The sequence below is a fragment of the Dipteris shenzhenensis genome, chromosome 15, assembly GCF_047967505.1.
Source record: "Dipteris shenzhenensis isolate YYH24624 ecotype China chromosome 15, Dip_SZ_1.0, whole genome shotgun sequence".
Taxonomy (NCBI): Eukaryota; Viridiplantae; Streptophyta; class Polypodiopsida; order Gleicheniales; family Dipteridaceae; genus Dipteris; species Dipteris shenzhenensis.
Window position 1 is genome coordinate 19,805,757 of NC_141610.1, and position 20,751 is coordinate 19,826,507.

At 43.8% G+C, this 20,751-nt stretch overlaps 1 protein-coding gene across 4 annotated transcripts in view; it reads right to left on the bottom strand.

The window, feature by feature from the left end:
• Nucleotides 1-20,751, bottom strand: part of LOC147893517 (ARM repeat superfamily protein) — a 207,170-nt gene that overhangs the window by 150,634 nt on the left and 35,785 nt on the right. For all 4 annotated transcript variants that reach the window (XR_015542194.1, XR_015542193.1, XR_015542192.1 and 1 more), the window contains exons 6-9: nt 16,598-16,768; nt 2,942-2,997; nt 2,726-2,815; nt 2,461-2,615 (exon numbers count right to left, since the gene is read on the bottom strand). Coding sequence is in view for 1 of the 4 variants with exons in the window: in XM_087385521.1 (XP_087241647.1) it covers nt 2,461-2,615; nt 2,726-2,815; nt 2,942-2,997; nt 16,598-16,768 (472 nt within the window). In the remaining 3 variants the exon portion in view is untranslated. The remainder of the gene's footprint in view (nt 1-2,460; nt 2,616-2,725; nt 2,816-2,941; nt 2,998-16,597; nt 16,769-20,751) is intronic.

Consider the following 20,751-nt stretch of genomic DNA (forward strand, 5'->3'; position numbering starts at 1 on the left):
CTGTTCCTACCCATCCCATTCTGCTCGAGATGACCTTGTTTTTTGCATCTGCCGTTTCTGTTTTGCCCCTCCCTCTACCCGTTTCTGTTTGCCCCTCTTTCTGCTCATTTTTGCCGTTCAAACCTCCTTCCGCTCAATTCTGTTTGCCCTTCCTTCTGCACATTTTCTGTTTGCTCCTCCTCCTGCCAGTTTTTTTTTTGTGCGCCCATCCTACTGGCTTTTTGTTTGCCCCTTCCTACTCATCGTTTTCTGTTTGCCCCTCCTGCTGCTTTCTCTACTACCTACCCCTCACAGCTCCTCCAAACTATCACTCACACACCTTGACACATCTCTTACACTCACTCTCACACTTTCACACTCAAACACTAACAACACACTCTCCTACACTCACTCTCACACACAGAGACTCAATCACTTAAACTCACTCTCTCTCTCCCGTATGTCTACTCCCGCTCAACCCATCTAGCCTCCTCCGCTCATCTCGTTCCCATCAAGCAGGTCGTCGAAGAAGTCACTGAGCAGGTAGCCACCGAGCGTGTTGTTGAGGAGGTTGCCGCAGAGAAAACCCTAGCCGCCACGCCAACCCTACCTCGGGCTGGGCCGAACCCTAAATATTTGGGCTGTCACGTTGGAGTGGGCATCTCTCCCTCGCGTCAATTTGTTGATCTGTTGGAGTTCATCTAAACCCGACCTTGCTTTGAGAGTGGTAGGGTCAAACAGGTACTATTGGCTACAACCTTTCAGTCCCCACGGCTATTTGAAATTCTAGGTTTTATTAAGTAATTCAATGGGAATTGTGCTTCCACTTCCAGCAAAGCTGAGTATATGGCTGCAAACGCAACAGTATGTCGACCGATTTGGCTTCAAAGATATACTTGGTGATCTTGACAGATCGCAATTCCCCCTGAAAGAGAAGCCTCTCTCCACGCTGCCGATTCCAGGCTGCACGCTGCCCAAACATTTTGCCACTCCGGCAGTCTATTTCACCTCCTGTTCAGTCAGTCCATGCTGCACCTTTTCTGCCCTCTTGTACAATTCAACGTAGATGACTCTTCCCTCCTGTGATAGTCGCACTAGCCTGCTCTCCTTCCCCATGATCGCCCCTGCCAATCCACTCCTCATCTCTTCTAGAAAGATTTCTAGCATCATTTCTAGATCTGAAACAAAGCTCTGCTCTAAATCTCAAAAGAGACCTCTGATCTAGTACCAGGGCAAGCCTTTCCAGAAAATTTCTTCTTCACCCTAAAGTTCCCTCGTACTTGTTGTCGGCCATCTGATCTTGTCTGATGCTCTCATCTCCACAGATTACTTGTGATCAATAGCTGCTCTGACCTCTAGTTACAGTGATCAACTCAAATCAAGGCTGCCCTCTGAACCAGATACGGAATCGCTAGTTGCAATGATCAACTGAGCTACTCTCATTCCCCTAGGCCCTACTTGGGTGAATTTATCACCCAGACGCTATTCTATTCTCTCAACTGCCCCCAAGATGGGTAAGTTTGACACACATCAATTTTTAATAAAGTAGAACAGTGCATAGCATAACTATCTAATACTATGGCTATGTGGGAATAGACTAAGTTGGTCATATCTGAATGGGAATGGCTCGTCCATGTTGAGCCAGGTCAGAAGTCGAAGCCTTGTGCACTCAGTTAGTCAGTCTTTGAGTTGTCTAAGGGGCTCACAGAGTTGTGAAAGAACCAAGACTCGAGAGCAGAAAAGAATGCCAAGGTCCATGCACAAAGAGTTGTGTGTGACGGCAGTGGCGTCCAGGTGAGTTTCAAATAAAAACCTACAAAAAAAACAAAATCACTACACCCAAATAAACAAAAAGCCCCAAATTTTAATTGAAAATTGATTTGGAAAAGGAGCGCCGCGGGGGCCTTGCCACAGGAGCATTGAAAATGCGCCTCACCTTAAGGTGCATGCACTGAATCAACCATGGGCATACCTTGCTTCTGGCTTTGCCGCAGAATGGGATCACCTACACTTTTACAAACCAAGTCCTTCTAGTAGAAACTTTGTTTTTCCAAAATTCCTTCATAAGTTTTCTTGCAATTTAGCTTTCACATGCAGTCTGTATTCAAATATATACAGTTATCTAAAGTTATCGTTTAAAAAATGGTAACACTAGCATACAAAAAACTTCCACCTATAAACAGATAGCAAACATTTGCACTCACTTTTGAGTACGTTGACAGAAAAGATGCTAAAGTCAGGGTTGTGTCCATCCCATACTACTTTTTTCATCAGTGGCATAATACAAGATTGGAAAATTTGTCCAAGGCTCCACAAAAGAATTTCTTGCAAATATAAAAGGTATTATTTTTTAAAGAAATCCAAAAAAAAAAATCAATTGTAAACTGCACCCTACTCTATTAATATTTGCAAATTTAACTATCACAACATGCAAATGCACGTGACTAGTTGAAGTATAAAAACTTCAGGTCTAAAACTCACGTGCTTCTTTGGAGTCTTCAGTCCTGATCTCTTCCAACTTGATAAAATCGACACTCAACATCAGAAGATCAGAAACCATAGATTCTGCATGATCTCTAAGGGGCAGTGTGTTGATCAATTGCAACAGTACCTGCCCATAGTGAGGATTCACCACACTATGACAAAAGGTTCCATTTAAAATGTCATTTTCCAACCCCATCCGTCAACTTATAAGTGGCAAGAGCCTATTGATCAATGTCTTAAAAGAAGGTGACCTTACACTCACCAATGTTTTACAAGGCTTTTGAGCAACAGAAATATAAATTTGTCAGCATTGAAGACTTTGTTTATTGTGGACAAAATCTCAGGCAAATCCCTGCAGAATAGATATTTCCCATGGGACTGCATTAAAATCTTAGTAGAAACAAAAATGGCATTGCAAACAAAGGAATTCACATACACAAATCCAAAGCAAGAGAGTATACCAAGTATTCAATCCTACCTCGTTTTCACAATATGCTTAAAAGCCTTCTGTGGAAAAATCCTTAGAGAATTGGTCTGAAAAATGCAAAGGATCTTTCAGCTGCATGTGGCATAGCTTAGTAGAGCAACATGTGAATTCAGGCAAAACATAGAAGGCGATGTATTCCAAACCACATGAAGTCTTAAGACTTGCAACTCATAAGCAACCTTTTTGAACCGAAACTTAGCTTAGTCAAGATCTAGGACAAATAATAGACAATTTGCAATCTAGTCTTGAAGACCTTAGTGCTAAAACTCTACAAAAATTTATGGAGACCTTGCATACAAAAGTTCAGAAAAGTTATGGAGACCTTGCATACAAAAAGACAGAGAGTCGCTTAATAACTCAGAAAAGTTCAGAAAGGCCCTCACGAGTACATTTAGCAAGTGGTTCAATCCTACCTCACCAAGTATTCAATCCTACCTCGTTTTCACAATATGCTTAAAAGCCTCCTATGGAAAAATCCTTAGAGATTGGGTCTAAAAAAGCAAAATCTTTTAGCAGCATGTAGCATAGCTTAGTTGAGCAACATGTGAATTCAGGCAAAACATAGAAGGGGATGTATTTAGTCCGAAATGAGCCGGCTATGGGGGAAAAATAAGGAGGGGATGTCACATGGCATTCCCCAATTATGAGAAGTGAAATAATTAGATGCTTCTTGCTCCCATAACAAAACTAATCCATGACTAATCACCATATGAAACGAATATTTCTTAGAGCATGACAAGACCTATTTGTCTTGAAGTATAACACCACGAGAGCTATGTTGCCTTTGTCATCATGCTTTATACAAGTGAACTTTTATTGAAACCCTTTCATGAAAATGTTTATTTATCTTAGATTAGCAAGCATATGGTGCTTGCTTTATGCATACAAAGCTTTTTGTAATATACAAACCTTTTTCCCCTGCCCTTGACTTCAAATCCAAGTGGCCAGCCATATAGACCTCCTTCCAATCATTGTTTACAAAAGCGGTTTTCATATCCATCTAATAAAGAGGTGTTAGGCTCCCTGTAGAAACTCCCCACACAACACGATAGAAGGTTTCACCACCTAGCCACGGCAAATCAAGGAGAGTCACTAGTAGATACTCCTAGATGCACAAGCTGCCACCCCTAAGCCCAATGGTCAATTACCGTTTTGGGTATTAGCCCACTTAGGACACTAATTCGACTTGGGACCTATGACTAGTACTACATATCCTACATCACCTTTTAGGCGGGTAAAGTCCGTTGTTAGGCCACTCAAACCTAACAGCCAACGAACATTGCTTTACTACTATCTTCCCAACCGAAGGTGTCCCCCTTAAGAGGTAATATACATTATCCTTGATCTATGGCTTGATCTATGGCTTAGATTGAAGCGCTTTTTTCTCTCATCTCCTCCCTTGGATCCACCCCTTGATCTCTGGCCTTCATTTCTTGAGTTCTATTAAATTTGATGAGTAGTTGCTATCCCAATTAGTAGACAATTCACAATTAAGCTTCAGCTTGCACCAATACACTCATCCAACTACCCAACAATATATATATATATATATATATATATATATAACATATCATTTTATTTATTTATAGGAAAAAAAATAGGAAAACCAAAACAAACAAAAAAGGAGGGGAAAAATGAGAACCTCATCTCGACAACAATGTTAGGAAACCCTCAGCATGTAGCATTCTCTTCTGAGCCATTCTCCCACTTTGCTAAATATTCTCGAATAATTTTATGGCATGTATACCTTTCTTCAACATCAATAATTCTCTCTCGCTCATGTGGAAGCATTGGGGGTTCAATGAAATCTATGAGAATTTCTCCTCCTACTAGCCTATCACCTTCAGGAAAACACTTTTCAAACAACTAACATGACTCAATACTAGACGCAATCTACATTCTTATAGTAAGGCTAGCTTGTAATGAACAAACCACAATACCTCGGAGACAACTTCTGACATTCACCACTCTTTAGGGGTTCAAAAGACACGCCAAGTATCGATGCTGGCCATCGTTCCCACATCGCCTCCTACTCCTCTCCATGTGAGAGGATCTCTTGGCTATCGCAAGCTCTTCTTTTAGTGTGAGATGATAACAAAGGTATGATGTGATTACACAAGAAGAGCTCTTGAAGACAAGGATTGAGTGAATAAAACATGGCTAAAAAATATAACTCGCAATGTGCATTGCTCTTCTTTGCAATAACAAAGAAACAAAGGTGTTTAAATTCATGAGGCGAGCTCTTGATGTCGACGAAAATACACACTAACCTATGTGTGTTTCACAAGAGCGCTTTGTGCATTACAAAATTAAAAAATACTTTGAATGAAGAGACTAGAGAAAAGACCTGATGTTGAGGTTTCAGCTTGTAGCCAGTCATAATGACTCGTTCACTTAGTGAGATTTGTGGTAATCTCACATGCTGAAATCTGATTTGAAACAGACTTACACAGTCCTTTTACAGATTTACATCACTTTCTTTCAAGGAAAAAAGCATGATTCTGTAATGTAAACATTTCTGTCAATCCTCCTCGTCTCTAACTCTGGCCAACAAATAATTGCACCAAGAGCTCCACACATGCCCTATAATTGCAAATGCTTGTATTTATTTTGTAGAAAAACATATCAAAATCTGCAAGTTGCATTTTTTTCCTATCAAGATTTTCACATGTGTGAAATTCACAAAAACATGCTGAAAATTTTGCAAAATATTGAAAAAAACTGCAAAAACCCCTGGGAGCGGAGGAGAATCAGAGGGGGGGAGAACAACTGGGGGGGAGCAAAGCTACATTAGGTTGGGAGTCTGGGCAAGAGAGGGAGGGGGGGAGTAAAGAAAGCAGGGGGAGGGAAGGAGGCGAGGAGGTCGGGCAAGAAGGGAGGGAGAGAGGCCAAGGAATATTGTAGTAAAATATGCAGATTTTCCATCTATTGCTTGGAGATGCTGCACATGTTGTAGCTGTCTGTGTAACAAGTAACTCACTCTCTCCCCTGCTCACTACTCTGAACTGAAAGAACAATGCACGTGAAACTGTGAAGCGAGTGTGAGAATTAGAGGGAGAGAATATAGTGGGCCTCCAAAAGAGGGAAAACAAATATTGAACAGTGTCTAGCCTAGAGGGCTGAATATAACTGTAAAGAAACAAGCATTGTATGGAGGGAGAACCCTTACTACCAAAGAGAGAACTGAAGACTGCTGTACAGGACTGAACCAAATGAGGACTAACTGAAGGAGGGATGGAAGGGGCTGTTGGGCTGCTGCAAAATCTCCTGATCCCCGGAGCTGCCACTGCCGAGGGCTAGAGCACTAGAAGACTTGGATGAAGAATGAGGACAAGGGGCTAGCCTTATATAGGCAACCGGTCAAAAGTCAACGTTGACCAACATGCTTTTTGACATGTGCTGTCTTCTGAGGCTGCTTGGTGGTATTTGATGGTGCTGCAGCTTGTAGGTAATGGAGATATCATAGCCAAAGAGTGTTGATGTGATGTGTTGGTGTGTAGTACTAGGAAATCTAGTACTAGTCATTGTGTGTGTCATGTGTGAGTGCCACGTGTCACTATGGGACTTATCCCATATGCAATTGGTGCAAGTGTGTGAGTGTGTAGCCTATAAGGCTTGTACTTCACTTGTCTCATTTAGTGATGATGAATGAAAGAAAGCCTTCATGGATTCTACATTTGTGTAACCACTTCTTCACTCCCTAGCCTCTCTCTCTCTCTCTCACTCACACCATGTTTCTAACATGGTATCAGAGCAGGTTAACCCTGCGATAGCTGCCCTGCCACATCATCATCTCCCTAACCCTAATTCGTCTCTAGCTACCTCCTCCTTTCAGCTGCTCCTACCCAATTAGGTTTTCTGCACAACCGCCTCAGTTCTGCTTCACATTGCCTCCATTTGCAACCTGCCAACTACCTCCACAGCTCGCCTTCATTGCTGAACTCATTTCGCCTCCCTTTTGCTTATTGCGCTCCTTTCTGCCCGTCTACCATCTCCTCAACGAGCCACCATCATGCGAGACCTTTCAGAGCAGTACCCAGGCCCTTGACAGCCTCCTTTCGCATTCATTTCTCTAGCCAGCCGCCTCCTTGCCTAGTGTCAGCACGCCTTCCAAGAGATGCCTTCACATATTGATATTGGAGCCATCTTGGAGCGTTTCAGCACTGTTTTTAGGGTTTGCAGGCTGTTGCAGCAGATGTCGACCATCAGCGAGCATTCATTGCAGATTTTCGTAGGCCTTTTCGACCTGTTTAGGAGCTGCTGCTTGCATTTTCGAGTTGTTCTAGGGTTGCTGCTGCAGAACCGCCTTCGACAGAGCCCTTTTCGGGACTGCTCCTAGCCTCTAACTCTTCTACAATAGCCGAATCTTGGATTGGTGACCTGCATGTGCATTTGGTACACCTATATCTCTACTATAGCATCTCGGTATAGCTTGGAGCTGGTTTGCTGAAGCACTTCACACATTTCGAGATACATTATTGCATTTGGCGGTCCTCTAGCTACCGCTTTGAGGATTTCAGAACTGCTACAACATCTTGAGCAGTCATCAAGCCCACAAGTGCTCCTCTTGGCTCATACCTGCATTTTTGGGTATCTACTTGCTGCTCTTTGATTTAGGTTCACTCATTTCTCTATTTCGAGGAGTATTCTTGCTGCTTTTCATTAGGGTTTGCATTTTGGAACCTCCGAGGTCATCCACCAACAGCTGGACACGTTTATTCACGCCTTTCTCAAGCTGTTTATTCATTTCATAGCCCTAGACAAGCTCCTTTATTGGCTGGTTATCTATTTTAGCTTGCTGCTTTTGCTACCTCAGTTTGATGCTATGGAGCCTCATCCTCAAGGTAAAGACTCATCAGCACCACTTTCAGCTAGGGATGAGCAACATGACAAAGCACTAGCGCTTATTGGTGTGAGATTGGTCAACAAATTGAGTAAGAAGCTTCATCTGCTATGTTGCATGATCTATTCCTCTCTAAGGTGGAAGATGATGCTTAGTTCTATGTGTGTTTGTGTTGAGTCAATAAAGGTTCTCAGCCTTGAGTTGTCCCTCTAAACTGAATGTATTGGGAGTCAATAAGAGGTACTCTGCCCTGGTTGTCCCCCAAAAATGAATGTATTGTCTTTTACATTGGTTTGATGGTATTAACCACCCAATTCAGAGTAGGGGGGGTGATGGTTTGCCCTTGCTGGTTGCAAGCTCACTGAGAAGTCACTATCACATGGGAGGTGTTGGATAGTTGAACTTGCTCTTTGTAGTATTGCAAGGGGTCTACTCTTTGCGTGTTGGGTCTCGCACTCTTTGCTCTGAAGGGGGTGTTGGAGATATCATAGCCAAAGAGTGTGTTGATGTGATGTGTTGATGTGTAGTACTAGGAAATCTAGTACTAGTCATTGTGTGAGGTGCCACGTGTCACTACGGGACTTATCCCAAATGCACTTGGTGCAAGTGTGTGAGTATATAGCCTATAAGGCTTGTACTTCACTTCTCACGAGGGCATCAACTTTAGAGCATGCATGTTGGCTCACATGTGAAATAGACCCCAAGAAATAAAGCGGGCAGGGCCTTGGTTGCGAAGTGTGCAAAATTCTCCCAAGGAATTGTGCCTTGGGGTGAATTTGGGGTTTGGTCCCCATAGAAGGGGCAAGGGGCAAGGGGCAAATGTACCTTAAGTTGGTCCTTGGTACCAACTAGAAGGCCAGGGGGCAATTTAAAGCCCAAAGGGCAAATGAATCATGGGCTGCCACGTGGCTAGTCCATGCAAACGTTTTTGGAAAGGTATTCCATGGAAAGCTTCTGGCAAGTCGATGTACGTAGGTGGGCTAGATAACGGTGGGATGGTGTACACGTAAGGGTCGACGGGCGTACGGCACAGTACATGAGCTCACAGGCTGTGGGCTTAGGGGCTGGTTGGATTCCATCTGAGGAGTGTGAACGGGCTGGTTGTGATCTCTTCTCGGAAGCATGGGCTGATCATTATGGCCTGGATAGAAGTCGCGTCTCAAGTGTGAAGGTTGGGCTACTTGCATAGCTACGCCTTTTGGCATGTGAGATGCCTTGAGAGGGGATTGCTGGATTGGAGGCCAACTCTATAGTCATTGTGGCCCTCGTACGGTTCACTCAGGGTTGGCTGGGCGTAAAGGCCAGCATCATGGTCAGGGGCTGGCTAAGCAAGGCTGCTCACCTGTGGCTGTCATCAGTTGTTGTACGTGCTTGGCCAGCCATTAGCTGATGCCTTCTTAACTCGTCTTGGGAAGAGAGACCACTGGCTGGTCACAAGGCTTAGGTGTCATATAGCAAAGCAGCCTTGGGACTTAAGCAGGTCCCGATGACCTGTTCCCGTAGCTGCGAGTCTTCTTGGACAACAAGCGAGGCAGGCAGGGTATCTCAGCCTACTTGTAGGCTGAAGCTTGAAGAGTTGGCTAAACATTTTAATGCATTTGCTGAGGAGACGACCTCTCAGTGTGAAGTGGTTCATGATTCCATGGATGCTAGCTGGGTATTAATGCTTTTCTAACTGAGCTCTAGGCAGGTAAGAGGTCAAGAGGGCACTTAAGGCCGCTAAGGGAGCCTGTGACCCAGTAGTGGTTGAAAGGAACAGTCCTTAGCTGAGAACTAGTGTTGTGGAGCTGAAATGGATGCCTTTCTGCCATGCCTGGTGAGAGTTATTTGCAGCATAGATTATGTTTTGGCCATGGGTGCTTGATGGGCAAAGTAATGTCATTGATGCCAAAGGAATGGTACTTGTATGACTGCCATGTTGTTTGCTGTGTTGTGATGCCAGTTCTCTTATGGAAATCAAATTGATGTCTCAGGATGTATGCTGCCAATAGGGTGAAGACTATTGGAAATAACAGTCCTGGTTAAAGAAAGCTTATGTATGCTTTCTTTCTCTACTTGGAGCAAATGGATGGCTAATTGGACACTCGTGACAGCTACAGGGAACTGTATGGCCAAGTGTGGTTACTAGTGACAGTTCCAATCAGGCTGCGTGCAAGCTTCTTGGATTGGGATGAAGACCTACTGCTAGGAGTGGTGAGAACAGTGAACAGTAAAGGCTACGCAGGGTATGTGGATTCCCACCTGGATGTGGAATGCCCCAGATGTAGGAAAGATTGTATCCAATATGTAGCCTGGAATTCTGGGCCTCTCACTTAATTAAAAAAATACCGGAAGGGGCACCAAGGTTTGGGGCCAATCTATGTCTTTTGTCTTGGTGCAAGGGTACTCTAGCTCCCAATGCTGGTTATGCTTTTGTTGAATTGTTATTGTAAAAGTGTTGGCTGGTTACTCGTTAGTTTTTACTGCCCTTTCATTTATTGAAGGCTGGTTTCATCATTTGTCTCATTTAGTGAGGATGAATGAATAAAAGCCTTCATGGATTCTACATTTGTGTACCACTTCTTCACTCCCTAGCCTATCTCTCTCTCTCACTCACACCATGTTTCTAATAGTAGGAAGCATGCCACGGGCTGTGGATGCCCGTGACCTCCCCTTCAGCTGAAACTCGAACTAAGGTATGGAAAAGGCCTCCTTGTACGCTGCGAGGAGGTCTGGATAATCCGTGAAAAAATCCTCTTCCAGCCATGGTGCCTCGTGGGAGCCCCTGTTCTTGAACGTCACTACATATAAGCGTTGCCGATTGCTTGTCATTGCTTGTCCCTCTCTTGAACCAATGAAGCTCAACGACCTTGGCCTCATCAACAATTTCGGGCTGCTCTACAAATACTGTTAGTGCCAGACCCACATACATCTTGAGCTATAACACATGAAAAACGGGATTCATGGTCCATGTCGAAGGTAACTGCAACTTCATGGCCGCATCATTTACAACTTTGATTCATGGTTGCCCTCATTCAACGTAGGGAGCGTTCCGTTCTGTTCCGTTCCATACGGCACCATACGATCCGTACGTTATGTTCTTCTTCTTCTTCTTCTTCTTTTTGCTTTCGTTTGTTTTGGATGACTGGTTTTGTTATTGGTGGTGGTTCTGCCAAACTGATTTTGGGCCTCCCAAATGGCAAGGTTCCATATAAACCCCCTCTCTCCTCACTATGATCTCACACTAAGTATCTACCTCCGACTCCGAGTCTCGACTCTCCCTTCTCCATCTCCAACAAGTGACGAGGCTCAAGCTGCATCAAGCATCTAAATCTCTCTCCCTCTTTATCTCCATCAAGCACCTATATTACATGTTTGTACAAGATTTAAAGCTTGTACAAGTACCTACTCCAAAACTCTAAAATCTTTGTCTTTTTTTTTGGGTATCAAACGTACCATCAGACGTATGCCTAAGATTTTTTAGTTCATTTAGTACCGCACTAATATCGAACGGTACGCATCGAACGTGATCTTACCTGTCAACCATAGGAAGGGGCCAAAGCTTCAATGAGAGAGCTTCGGTCACTTCTTCCCTGTCTGGTTAAGGCATTTCTTCATGATCCAGAGATAGACCCACTTCGCTTCCTTGTAATTCATGTCACGCTGGTGCTTGTTGGCTTCTGTCCGGTAGGTCTTCTGGACTTTGGTAATGTGGCCCTTCACTAACTCCATGATATGCTCATAGGTCTCTTTGATGCAATCGGCCTTGTATACCTTCTTGGATGTCCTGGTGAGAAGGGACTTGAAGTTCTTGCCAAAAGCGGAGTCTGACCCACAATGGAAGAATAGGTGTCGTTTAGCATTCTTTGAACTTATCCTAGCGGGAGTGAGCATCCACAACATTGAACTTCAAAATGGCGAACGATAGCTCGTTGTAGACTTCTGACTCACCATTGATTGCGAATGGAAACTGCTGGAGAAACTAGGTTTGGTACCAAACTTGTCGAACAGGGCTCTCCAAAAGTGACTGATGAATTTGGAATCCTTGCCGGAACAAGGATACGAAGCATGTCACACATGGGATACCACCATCTGAAAAAAAGACGAGTTGTGTCATGTGCATCGATGGTACCCTTGCATGAAATAAGCAAAACAGATTTGTGAAACCTGTCCACAATAATCAAGCACATGGTGTTCTGGCTAGTGGAAGCTTCGTAACAAAATCCATGCTAATCTGCTTGAAAGGCTGATTCGGAACATCGCTGTGTAAGTGTGGCCAGAAAAATTTATGCTCGATCTTCTCCAGAGTGCCAGCAACCCCTCTATGTCTACCGGCCGGAGAATTGTGCATATCATAGAGGATGGTAGCACAGTGAGGGGGCAACACACAAAGGTGTCCTTGGAAGAACAACCACCCGTCATGTATAGCATAGTCGCCAGGTTGGTCATCAAGCAAACTTTGTACCAATTCACCATGGCAACACACAAAGGTGTCCTTGGAAGAACAACCACCCGTCATGTATAGCATAGTCGCCGGGTTGGTCATCAAGCAAACTTTGTACCAATGCACCTGAGAGTCTGGGTCTGTATGGTACTTGTTGCGGATCTTTGCTAGAGAGGACTCCTACACTATGAAGATAGAGGTGACCATTCCTTGTCTACTAAGAGCATCTGCCACAACATTCTCTCATCCTAGTGGCTGATACCGCCAAACTGCTGAAAAGTTTGGCTCCCTCTGGTCTGGCAATGGTCTGAAGCCATCCGCAAGGCCTGATGATAGACTAAGTATCTAGTCTCTACTGGAATCAACTTGCATCCGTCAAATGCAACTCAATGGCCGTTCTGCTCCAAGACTACTCCAATGGCATACCTAACATCGGTCCGAATATCAAAGGGTTGATCCCATTGTGCCGATGCTAGGCACAGACCTGTGGTAACTACCTCTTTCAACTGGGCAAAGGCTGATAGAGCTGTTGGAGTAAAGGTGATACCTGCTTCTTGGCTTTTACTCCCTGTAAAAGGTGGATGATGGGAACTGTAATTTTTTCCAAGTCCTTGATATGCCTCCTGTAGGTTGTATGCCTGGCAAATGCTCATAAACATCCGAACCTCCTGAGCTATGGTAGGCACCACCCACTTCACTTTATCTTCACCTTGGCTTGGGTCTAGGCATCTTCACCTTGGCTTGGGTCCAGGCGACCACCTGTCGGAGTGATGATGTAGCCCAAGTAATGTACCTCTTTCAAGAAAAAATTGATTTTCTTAGCATTGACATACAATTGATTGTCCTTTAGAAGTTGAAGAACCTATTGAACATGCTTGACATGTTGAGCGATATCCTTCAAAAAAATTAGAATCACAAAGATACTCTCGTTGAATGACGCAAGTGCCCATGTGAGACCAAAGGGCATCACCACACATTCATACTCCTCAATTTGGCCTTCTCGGTGAGAAAGGCCGTCTTCTATATATCCGCGGCTCAGAATATCCGGCTCAGAATCTAGATCTGGTGGTACCCACTCTTTAGATCAATCTTTGAGACCATCTTGACCCAGTTCAGGCGCTCCAAGATGTAGTCGATCCTTAGCATGGGGAACCTACTCTTGATGGCCAGCTTGTTTTGTGCTCGGTAATCCACGCACATGCAAGCTGTGCTATCCTTCTTCTTGACGAAGAGGATCGGAGCTGCATACACTGAATTACTGGGGCATATGAAGCCACTTCGCAACAACCGCTCTAACTGTTGTTCAAGCTCCTCTTCAATCATCTTGCTAAGACGATAAGGGTGCTTGCTGGGCGGTGAGGATCTAGGAACTAGCTCAATACGATGGTCTTCTGGACGACTCAAAGGTAGAGCTGAGGAAGGCTTGATGTGAGGAAAATGTTCTCGTACTGTTGAAGCAAAAGCTTCATGTTTGGGGGCCTTGGTGGCTGGAGTGTTGGTGCAGGTCGAGTTGACGTAAACTATGTACACCTCACCTCCTCGAAGGATCTGAATTGCTGAAATCAAAGGGCGAGGCAGAGCATCCTTAAGCCAAGCAATAAACTTTCCCCCGTTTTGAGGTCCCAACCCAAATGCTTATAATCAGGTCGAACTTCGAACTGGTGCCACCATCGAGCTCCCAAGATGATGTCCACTGCCTGAGTCGATGCAATCATGAATCTTAGGGCATCTGCCCACCCTGCTATCTTCAGAGTGGCTACTACAGCCACCATGTTGCTCTCTACATGATGTCCCGTGAATGCCCCATTCAAGGCCATGGTATCTGTGGGAGTGAGAGTCAACCTGGCTCGCTGAGCGGCTTTGGAAATGATGTTCTCGAAACTTCCTGAATCTACGAGAATAAGGACTTTCTGGCCGTAGAACTGAAACATAATGGGAAACTATTGAGGTTCCCCAATCTGCTGGTCTTCGATCTCCTCTATAACCATTGAGGTAGTAGTCTTGCCGGAGACAAAACTGTAGATAACCACCTAATGTGGCTCCTTCTACCTCGAGCTTCTTGAAGTGCGGGCAATCGTGCTTGATGAGGCCCTACACATGACAATGGGAGCATCAGCTTCCCTTGGCATAGGCAACTCGAGTTGCTGCATTTTTTGTTTTTAAGAGAGAGTCAAATAAGTAGAGAATGAATGGAAGAGAAGAGGAATGAAACAAGTGTCTGACTTTAAAGACGATCACTGGTTGGTGCACAAATAACATCAGAAAGTTCCAAAATTGAGCATTAACTTTTAACACCTAGGTCATTATGAATCCTCTCTCCTCTCGCTTACAACCCCCTTGCCCCATCCTCTATGCTCTATCATCACCAATTTCAAAACCACTCTAGTATATTTATTCTTATGCACACTTGTTACATGCGCTAATGGCCATAACTCCCCTGTCATCCATACTATTAACTATCGCAAGTGCTTGGTGAACAAAGACATGCGTCTTAGAAAAGGAATGCTCATTGCCATCCATGACCCAGTGAAAATGCATTCTCCTACATGCTCCCTTCACATCTTTCAATACCTGCATTTAGCCTTAGGAATTGTTGGTAGGAGGAAAAAGATACATTTCAAGTGACATAAGTTGTGCGGTAGTTGATGGAACTGGGTAAGATACGCTTTATGACATGAGTAATTCAACAGGAGAGTCTGGCCTCAAAGGGCCCTAGGGGCATTAGTGGATGCCCTATTGCCCTTGCAAACATTTCACATAGAGTTGTTAGAGAGAATGCACATCATTTCACAAAACCTCAGTTGATTCATGCGACTGCACAAGAGGATGCCCTACACAGTGAGAGTATGACTGAGGATGTTGTTGATTCGACAGCTACTGGCACAAACATGTTACATAGCTGCTTGATGGAGATGGAGATGGAGATGGAGATGGAAATGGAAATGGACAGAGATGGAGGGATGGAGATGCTTGATGCTTGGTGAGATATGAAAAAGAGATAGCATGAGCCTTGTCACTTGATGGAGATGGAGAGGGGAGCCTCAAGAGTAAAGAGGTAGATGCTTAGGATAAGATCATAGTGAGGAGAGGGGGTTAAAGGTTTATATGGAACTTCGACATTCTGGAGGCCCAAAATCAGTTTGGCACCACCAACAACAACAACAAAACAAAAACACATACACCCACCCAAAAAAAAAAAAAGGAACATCACATACGGATCATACGAGATGGTACAAGACATTCCGTACGCCGAATGAGGGCAGGCAACCATGCTCGAATGTGTGTACGCAATAGTGAAAGCTGTCCATCCTCACTTCATTGTCTTGCAGGTGTCTGCATGTGTTTCGATGGCCCCGCTTAGTAAGCCTTACATTGATGTACAATGGCGAATGACAAATATTGCACTAAGCTGAAGCTAGTTTAATCCTATGCAATTATAATGATAAATGTAGATTGCAAGAAATAAGAGACCTTGCGAAGACTAGATAGGCATGGATGCAAAGATCTATTTGTGGAATGCAAAATTCTGTTGCATCCATTTTGGAAGTTATTAATCTGTTTGGTAAGCCTATCGTGTGCTTGTAGATACAGATTCTTATTTCTCCATGGTGTACACGCACAAGCAATAACTGGGGGAGCTTGACATGTTGATAACCCAATATATGAACAATGTTGGTGTTTACTTTGTTCGACCCTCTTGGAGAAGGAATGAGATATGTGTAAACCCCATTGAGTGGTGAGTGTCATGTGGCTCCTATACTCCCCAATTGTAAGCTTGTTCTATTAAGATTCTGTCACAGGTGTGAATACTCAAATTCTCTCTTGAGAATAAAGAGCTTGAAATTATGCTGCCTAAATTCATTTTACAAATGCATTGTGCAACCAATAGGAGAGTTCAGCAGCAGCATGTGAGAGGAATCAGATTTCCTAGTCAAGATAAAAAACAAAGTAATATTCATGATCACTTTGATATGACAAAGAATAAAACTAGTCCCATTGTGCATTTACCAAAAAAAGGTCAAAGCTGCACATATGAAAGTAAGAGGATGCATGTTATGTGGCTTTAGAATCTCCCTAGCAATCGCTGGAGACAAGAACTTGAAACCTAGACGCAACAATCTTCTAGTTGGTGTTTTGAATCCTTCAACCAACAGTCACTCAAGTCCCCAAGCTTGCAATCCTATCAAGGCCTTGAGCCTCCCATAAATTTTCATATGCTTATCAATGTTGACTGCTCGGTCTCACTCTTCCTACTGATATCTGTTGCTTCCTTTACTAAAATATTGTAGAAGAAAGACACTTTAACCAAGAATGCATAGACACTTCCAAGGACACCTTACAGTTTTTCAATATACAGGGGTAGAGTCAAGTTTGGAAAAACCTGCATAATTTGAACCATGATCATCACTGCCATCTGAAGTAACTTGCCAGCTTCTCGTTCCCGAGCATCAACATAGAAAAATTTAGCAATCAAATCAAAGAATAATTCCACAATCTCTTCTGATAAATTCACCTTATCAGCTAACGTTCCTATGATCATTAAGCCTCCAACCTGTGACATGTAACCAACAAGATGCACAAACCAGAGGAAAAAAAATCGTTCAGTGTTACTCATATGCCGGACAAAACTAAAAGAAAAAAATAGAGAATGGACGTTAACATTTTTACATCAATTTCGTTTCCAGAAAATGGAGACAAAGCTCTGCAAATTGATTCTTTTTCTCTTGCAAAATAGAAATATTCAAAAGTTCAAGGCAACATTGGTAACAAAATAGCCAAGTGAGGGTTATTCACTACCCTAAATGTGTGTTCTATTGCTGCAAAAAACGGCCATCTGCACTTCTTCAAAGGTCCTTGGCTCCTTGGTTTCCCTGATTGAGCCATCAGAGCAAGGTGTTCTTGATGAGTGGTAAAAGTTTCCCTAAATGGATGTTCAATTTGCATTATTGATGGCTATCTAGAAGAAGAGGTCTATGTCGAGCAGCCCAAAGGCTTTCTAGACGGAGGGCAGGAGCAGCTTGTGTGCAGACTCAAGAAGACTCTATAAGGCTTGAAACAGGAACCCAGAGCATGGTATGCGCCTTGATTCATCTAGGTGATTTGAAATGATTAATTTGTGAATCATGCATTATTGCTTGCATATTGAATTGTGGAAACTTTAAGACAAGAAAATCCTATCACAAGTAGAAAATCTAAAGGACAAATTCAAAAGATTAAATATGGAGGAATGTAACCTTTAGAAACTTCCATGGATAGAAGTGACAAGCTAACAATTTATGGCAGCTCGATTTTTGGTGGATGCCACCTTGTAAAGGCTTGTAACGACCCTGACATAGCATATGCAACCACTGCAAGAGTGACATTGGCTGAGCCTTCTTCACAAAGAGATTGGGATCCCACAAAATGATAGGACAGCTCTGCTTTGTCATCACAAACGCTAGCTATCCTATGTTTCATGCAAGGACAAAGCTTTTGAAGTGTGATTTCCCTCTATCAAAGAAAAGGTGGCATCATAGGAAGTGGATCTCATCAGTACAAATCAATAGGCAGTTGATATCTTCACTGGGCAACTAATTGTAAATGTGTCCATTAGAACTTTTTATCTATCTTGCCAGAGGACTAGGCACAGATCACATTAGGGGCCCTTCCCTCCATGCTCATCAGACCGGAGGCACGACCTACAAGCAGGACAATGGCACTTGTTTGCCGCAGGGCTATAGCCAGGAGACCACAGCGGGCTACACACGTTGACAGCCACCAGTGCCCCATCACAGGCTTTATGCCACCACAGCAGCCTCACATTGACGACCCCCTCTTAGGGCCGACAACCCTGCCAGCCCCCATCCTCTCCATGATCTCGGAGAGTTCTCTCCATATGTATCGATGCCGTTATGATCATAATTATGGGTTTTATCTGTGGAGTTAGGAAATGAGAAAGTTTTTGTATACTATGTTTGTGCAGACAGTAATCCTTTACAGGTGCCGAGCTCAGGGACCCATGCTCTCTAGGATCTACTGGGAAAGAGTAGAAACTTTACATAAACATTTCCTAAGAGGACAGTTTGGGGTTAAAAGCAAAGACACCCTACTCCATCCTACTGGCTGAAACTGGTATGATACCTCTAGAATGGGAGGCATTATGTCAATTTACGGCTTACCTCAACAAAGTTGAGGAGATGGATGCCACGCAAACTATGGAAGTGACGCAAAATCCCAAGATGGTACAGAGAGGCAATGAAGTGGATGGGATCATGGCAAATACAGCCATTGATATACCATAAGATGCATCTGAAATTAGGGATATAGTGCCATAAAAAATGCTAGCAAAACCCGGGGACAAAAATGCAGTTCTACAAATAGGAAATTAACTCAATGGACAGCTACAGAATGCAAAAATAACTTGGAGAAGGCATATCAATGATTAAGAGGCATCTAATCTGTAAAATCAGACACAGTTCACATGATCTAGAGGTGGAGCAGGGCCGATGGGCAAGACCCAGGATCCCTAGAGAGGAAAGGACCTGCAAAATCTGCCCCATAGGGGAGGTAGAACATGAGCAGGATGTACTCCTAAGATGTAAAGCCTATGCAAACATCAGAGAAAGATATGGGGCCAGCAAAAATAATCTGAAAAATCTACTAGCACACAAACTAGCCCAAAAAGTCTCCCTACATAGCATGTTTGTAATATTTTCTTTCACTGGATGTAAGGGATCACTATTGATTAATAGTATTCGCCAATCCTATAGATCCTGAAGGGTTGAGTTACTTTTAGATTGTATTTGGTCTCATGTGCCCACGAGGCCTCCCAAAGACATAAATATATCTTTCTTTCTCCCCCTCTCACCAAGCTTGAGCGACAATGCTTTCACTCACACTTGCAAGATCCCCGGACCAAGTCTCTTCTCTTTGATTCTTTGGTTAGCCCAGCCGGCAGCCCATGACAGAGCCCTGATCTATCAAGTTCTCTTCTTAGCACAGATGATCCGCAATAAGCACGTAGATCATCTTGGCTGAGTTCAGGGTCCCACCACTCCAGCTTGATGCAGCATTCCAAATGAACACATACCTCCACCGAGTCAAAAAATTTAGTTCCTCAACCTCAAGCCGACAAAGGTTACCATGGCTGGCCTTATCAAGATCCAAGACATTAGCAGCTAAGGGTGACCAGTGGTGGTGTTTTTTGGATCTCATGGAGATAGTCATACGTATACTCTTCCGCAGAGAGAGCGCAACATATTTCTCTATTGATATTTTCGTCTCAAAGATCAGCCTTGGGTGTGGATGCCCATACATTCGTAGCCCCACCCCTTAGCTTTTTAGTTATCTCGTTTTCTTCAGTCTCATAGATCTCCCTGAGGTGTTGGTTTTTGGATCTCATGAAGATAGTCATACGTATACTCTTCCGCAGAGATAGCACAACATATTTCTCTATTGATATTTTCGTCTCAGACATCAGCCTTGGGTGTGAATGCCCATAAGTTCGTGGCCCCACCCCTTAGCTTTTTAGTTATCTCGTTTTCTTCTGTCTCATAGATCTCCCTCACTCCCTCTCTCTCTCTCTCTCTCTCTCTCTCTCTCTCTCACACACACACACACATTCATCAGACGCCTAGAGGATCTGGTATACATCAAGAGATCATCTGTCCAGTCATGGCACTTTATGAGAGGATCTCAAGTAGGGTGCAAATCGGTGCGGAATGGATTGAGGAGATCATGAGCACCATTAGGGACAAACAAGGTTGTCCTTTATCACCAACCTTGTTTGGCCTCTTTATAGACAAGCTTGAGATATTTATCGAGACCCTCTTGTCAGATTTTGAGCAATCATTTACAAAGAGTCTAGCTTTTGAGAAAGCCAATGAGTATGCCTGTTGATCGAGCCACGAGTATGAATCCCCATGTAGAAGATAACAATTTGGTATGGAGGCAAGTCATGTCTCAAACCAAGAACAACAAAGAAGATATGTCAATGAATCGAAGGTGGAACAGGCTCAGCATGATTGCTCTCTAGCTGGATATACTTCTATACGCAAATGATGTGGTCCTGCTATCTTCTTCAACAAAGGGACTCCAACAACACCTGGAAGCACTACATACTTTTTGTGAGACACGTGAGTTGAAGGTCAACCTTGGTAAACCAAGGTCATGATCTTCAACACATCTTGGGCAACCATGCACAGAGAGCGTTTACCTTGGATGGGTTACCTATGGAGGTAATTGCATCCTAAATACCTTGGGGCCCTGTTCTCAGGTCCGGATTTTCGATGTGACCAGCACTACAAGCCTGACTAAACAGCGGATATGCTATGCTGACCAGACTTCCGCGACACTGCACTTCCAGGGCCTCAGACCAAATCTCTCTTCGACTCTCTGTTTGACCCGCAAGTATGTATGGAAGCCCTTGTTGGGGGCCTGATCTATCAGAGATGGAGTGGAGATGGAGTGGGCTCGAGTTGAGAGGCTTCAAGTTCTCATGCTTTCACGGATGGTCTGCATTATGCCTTCTATTCCGGGATCCCCACTATAGCTCAA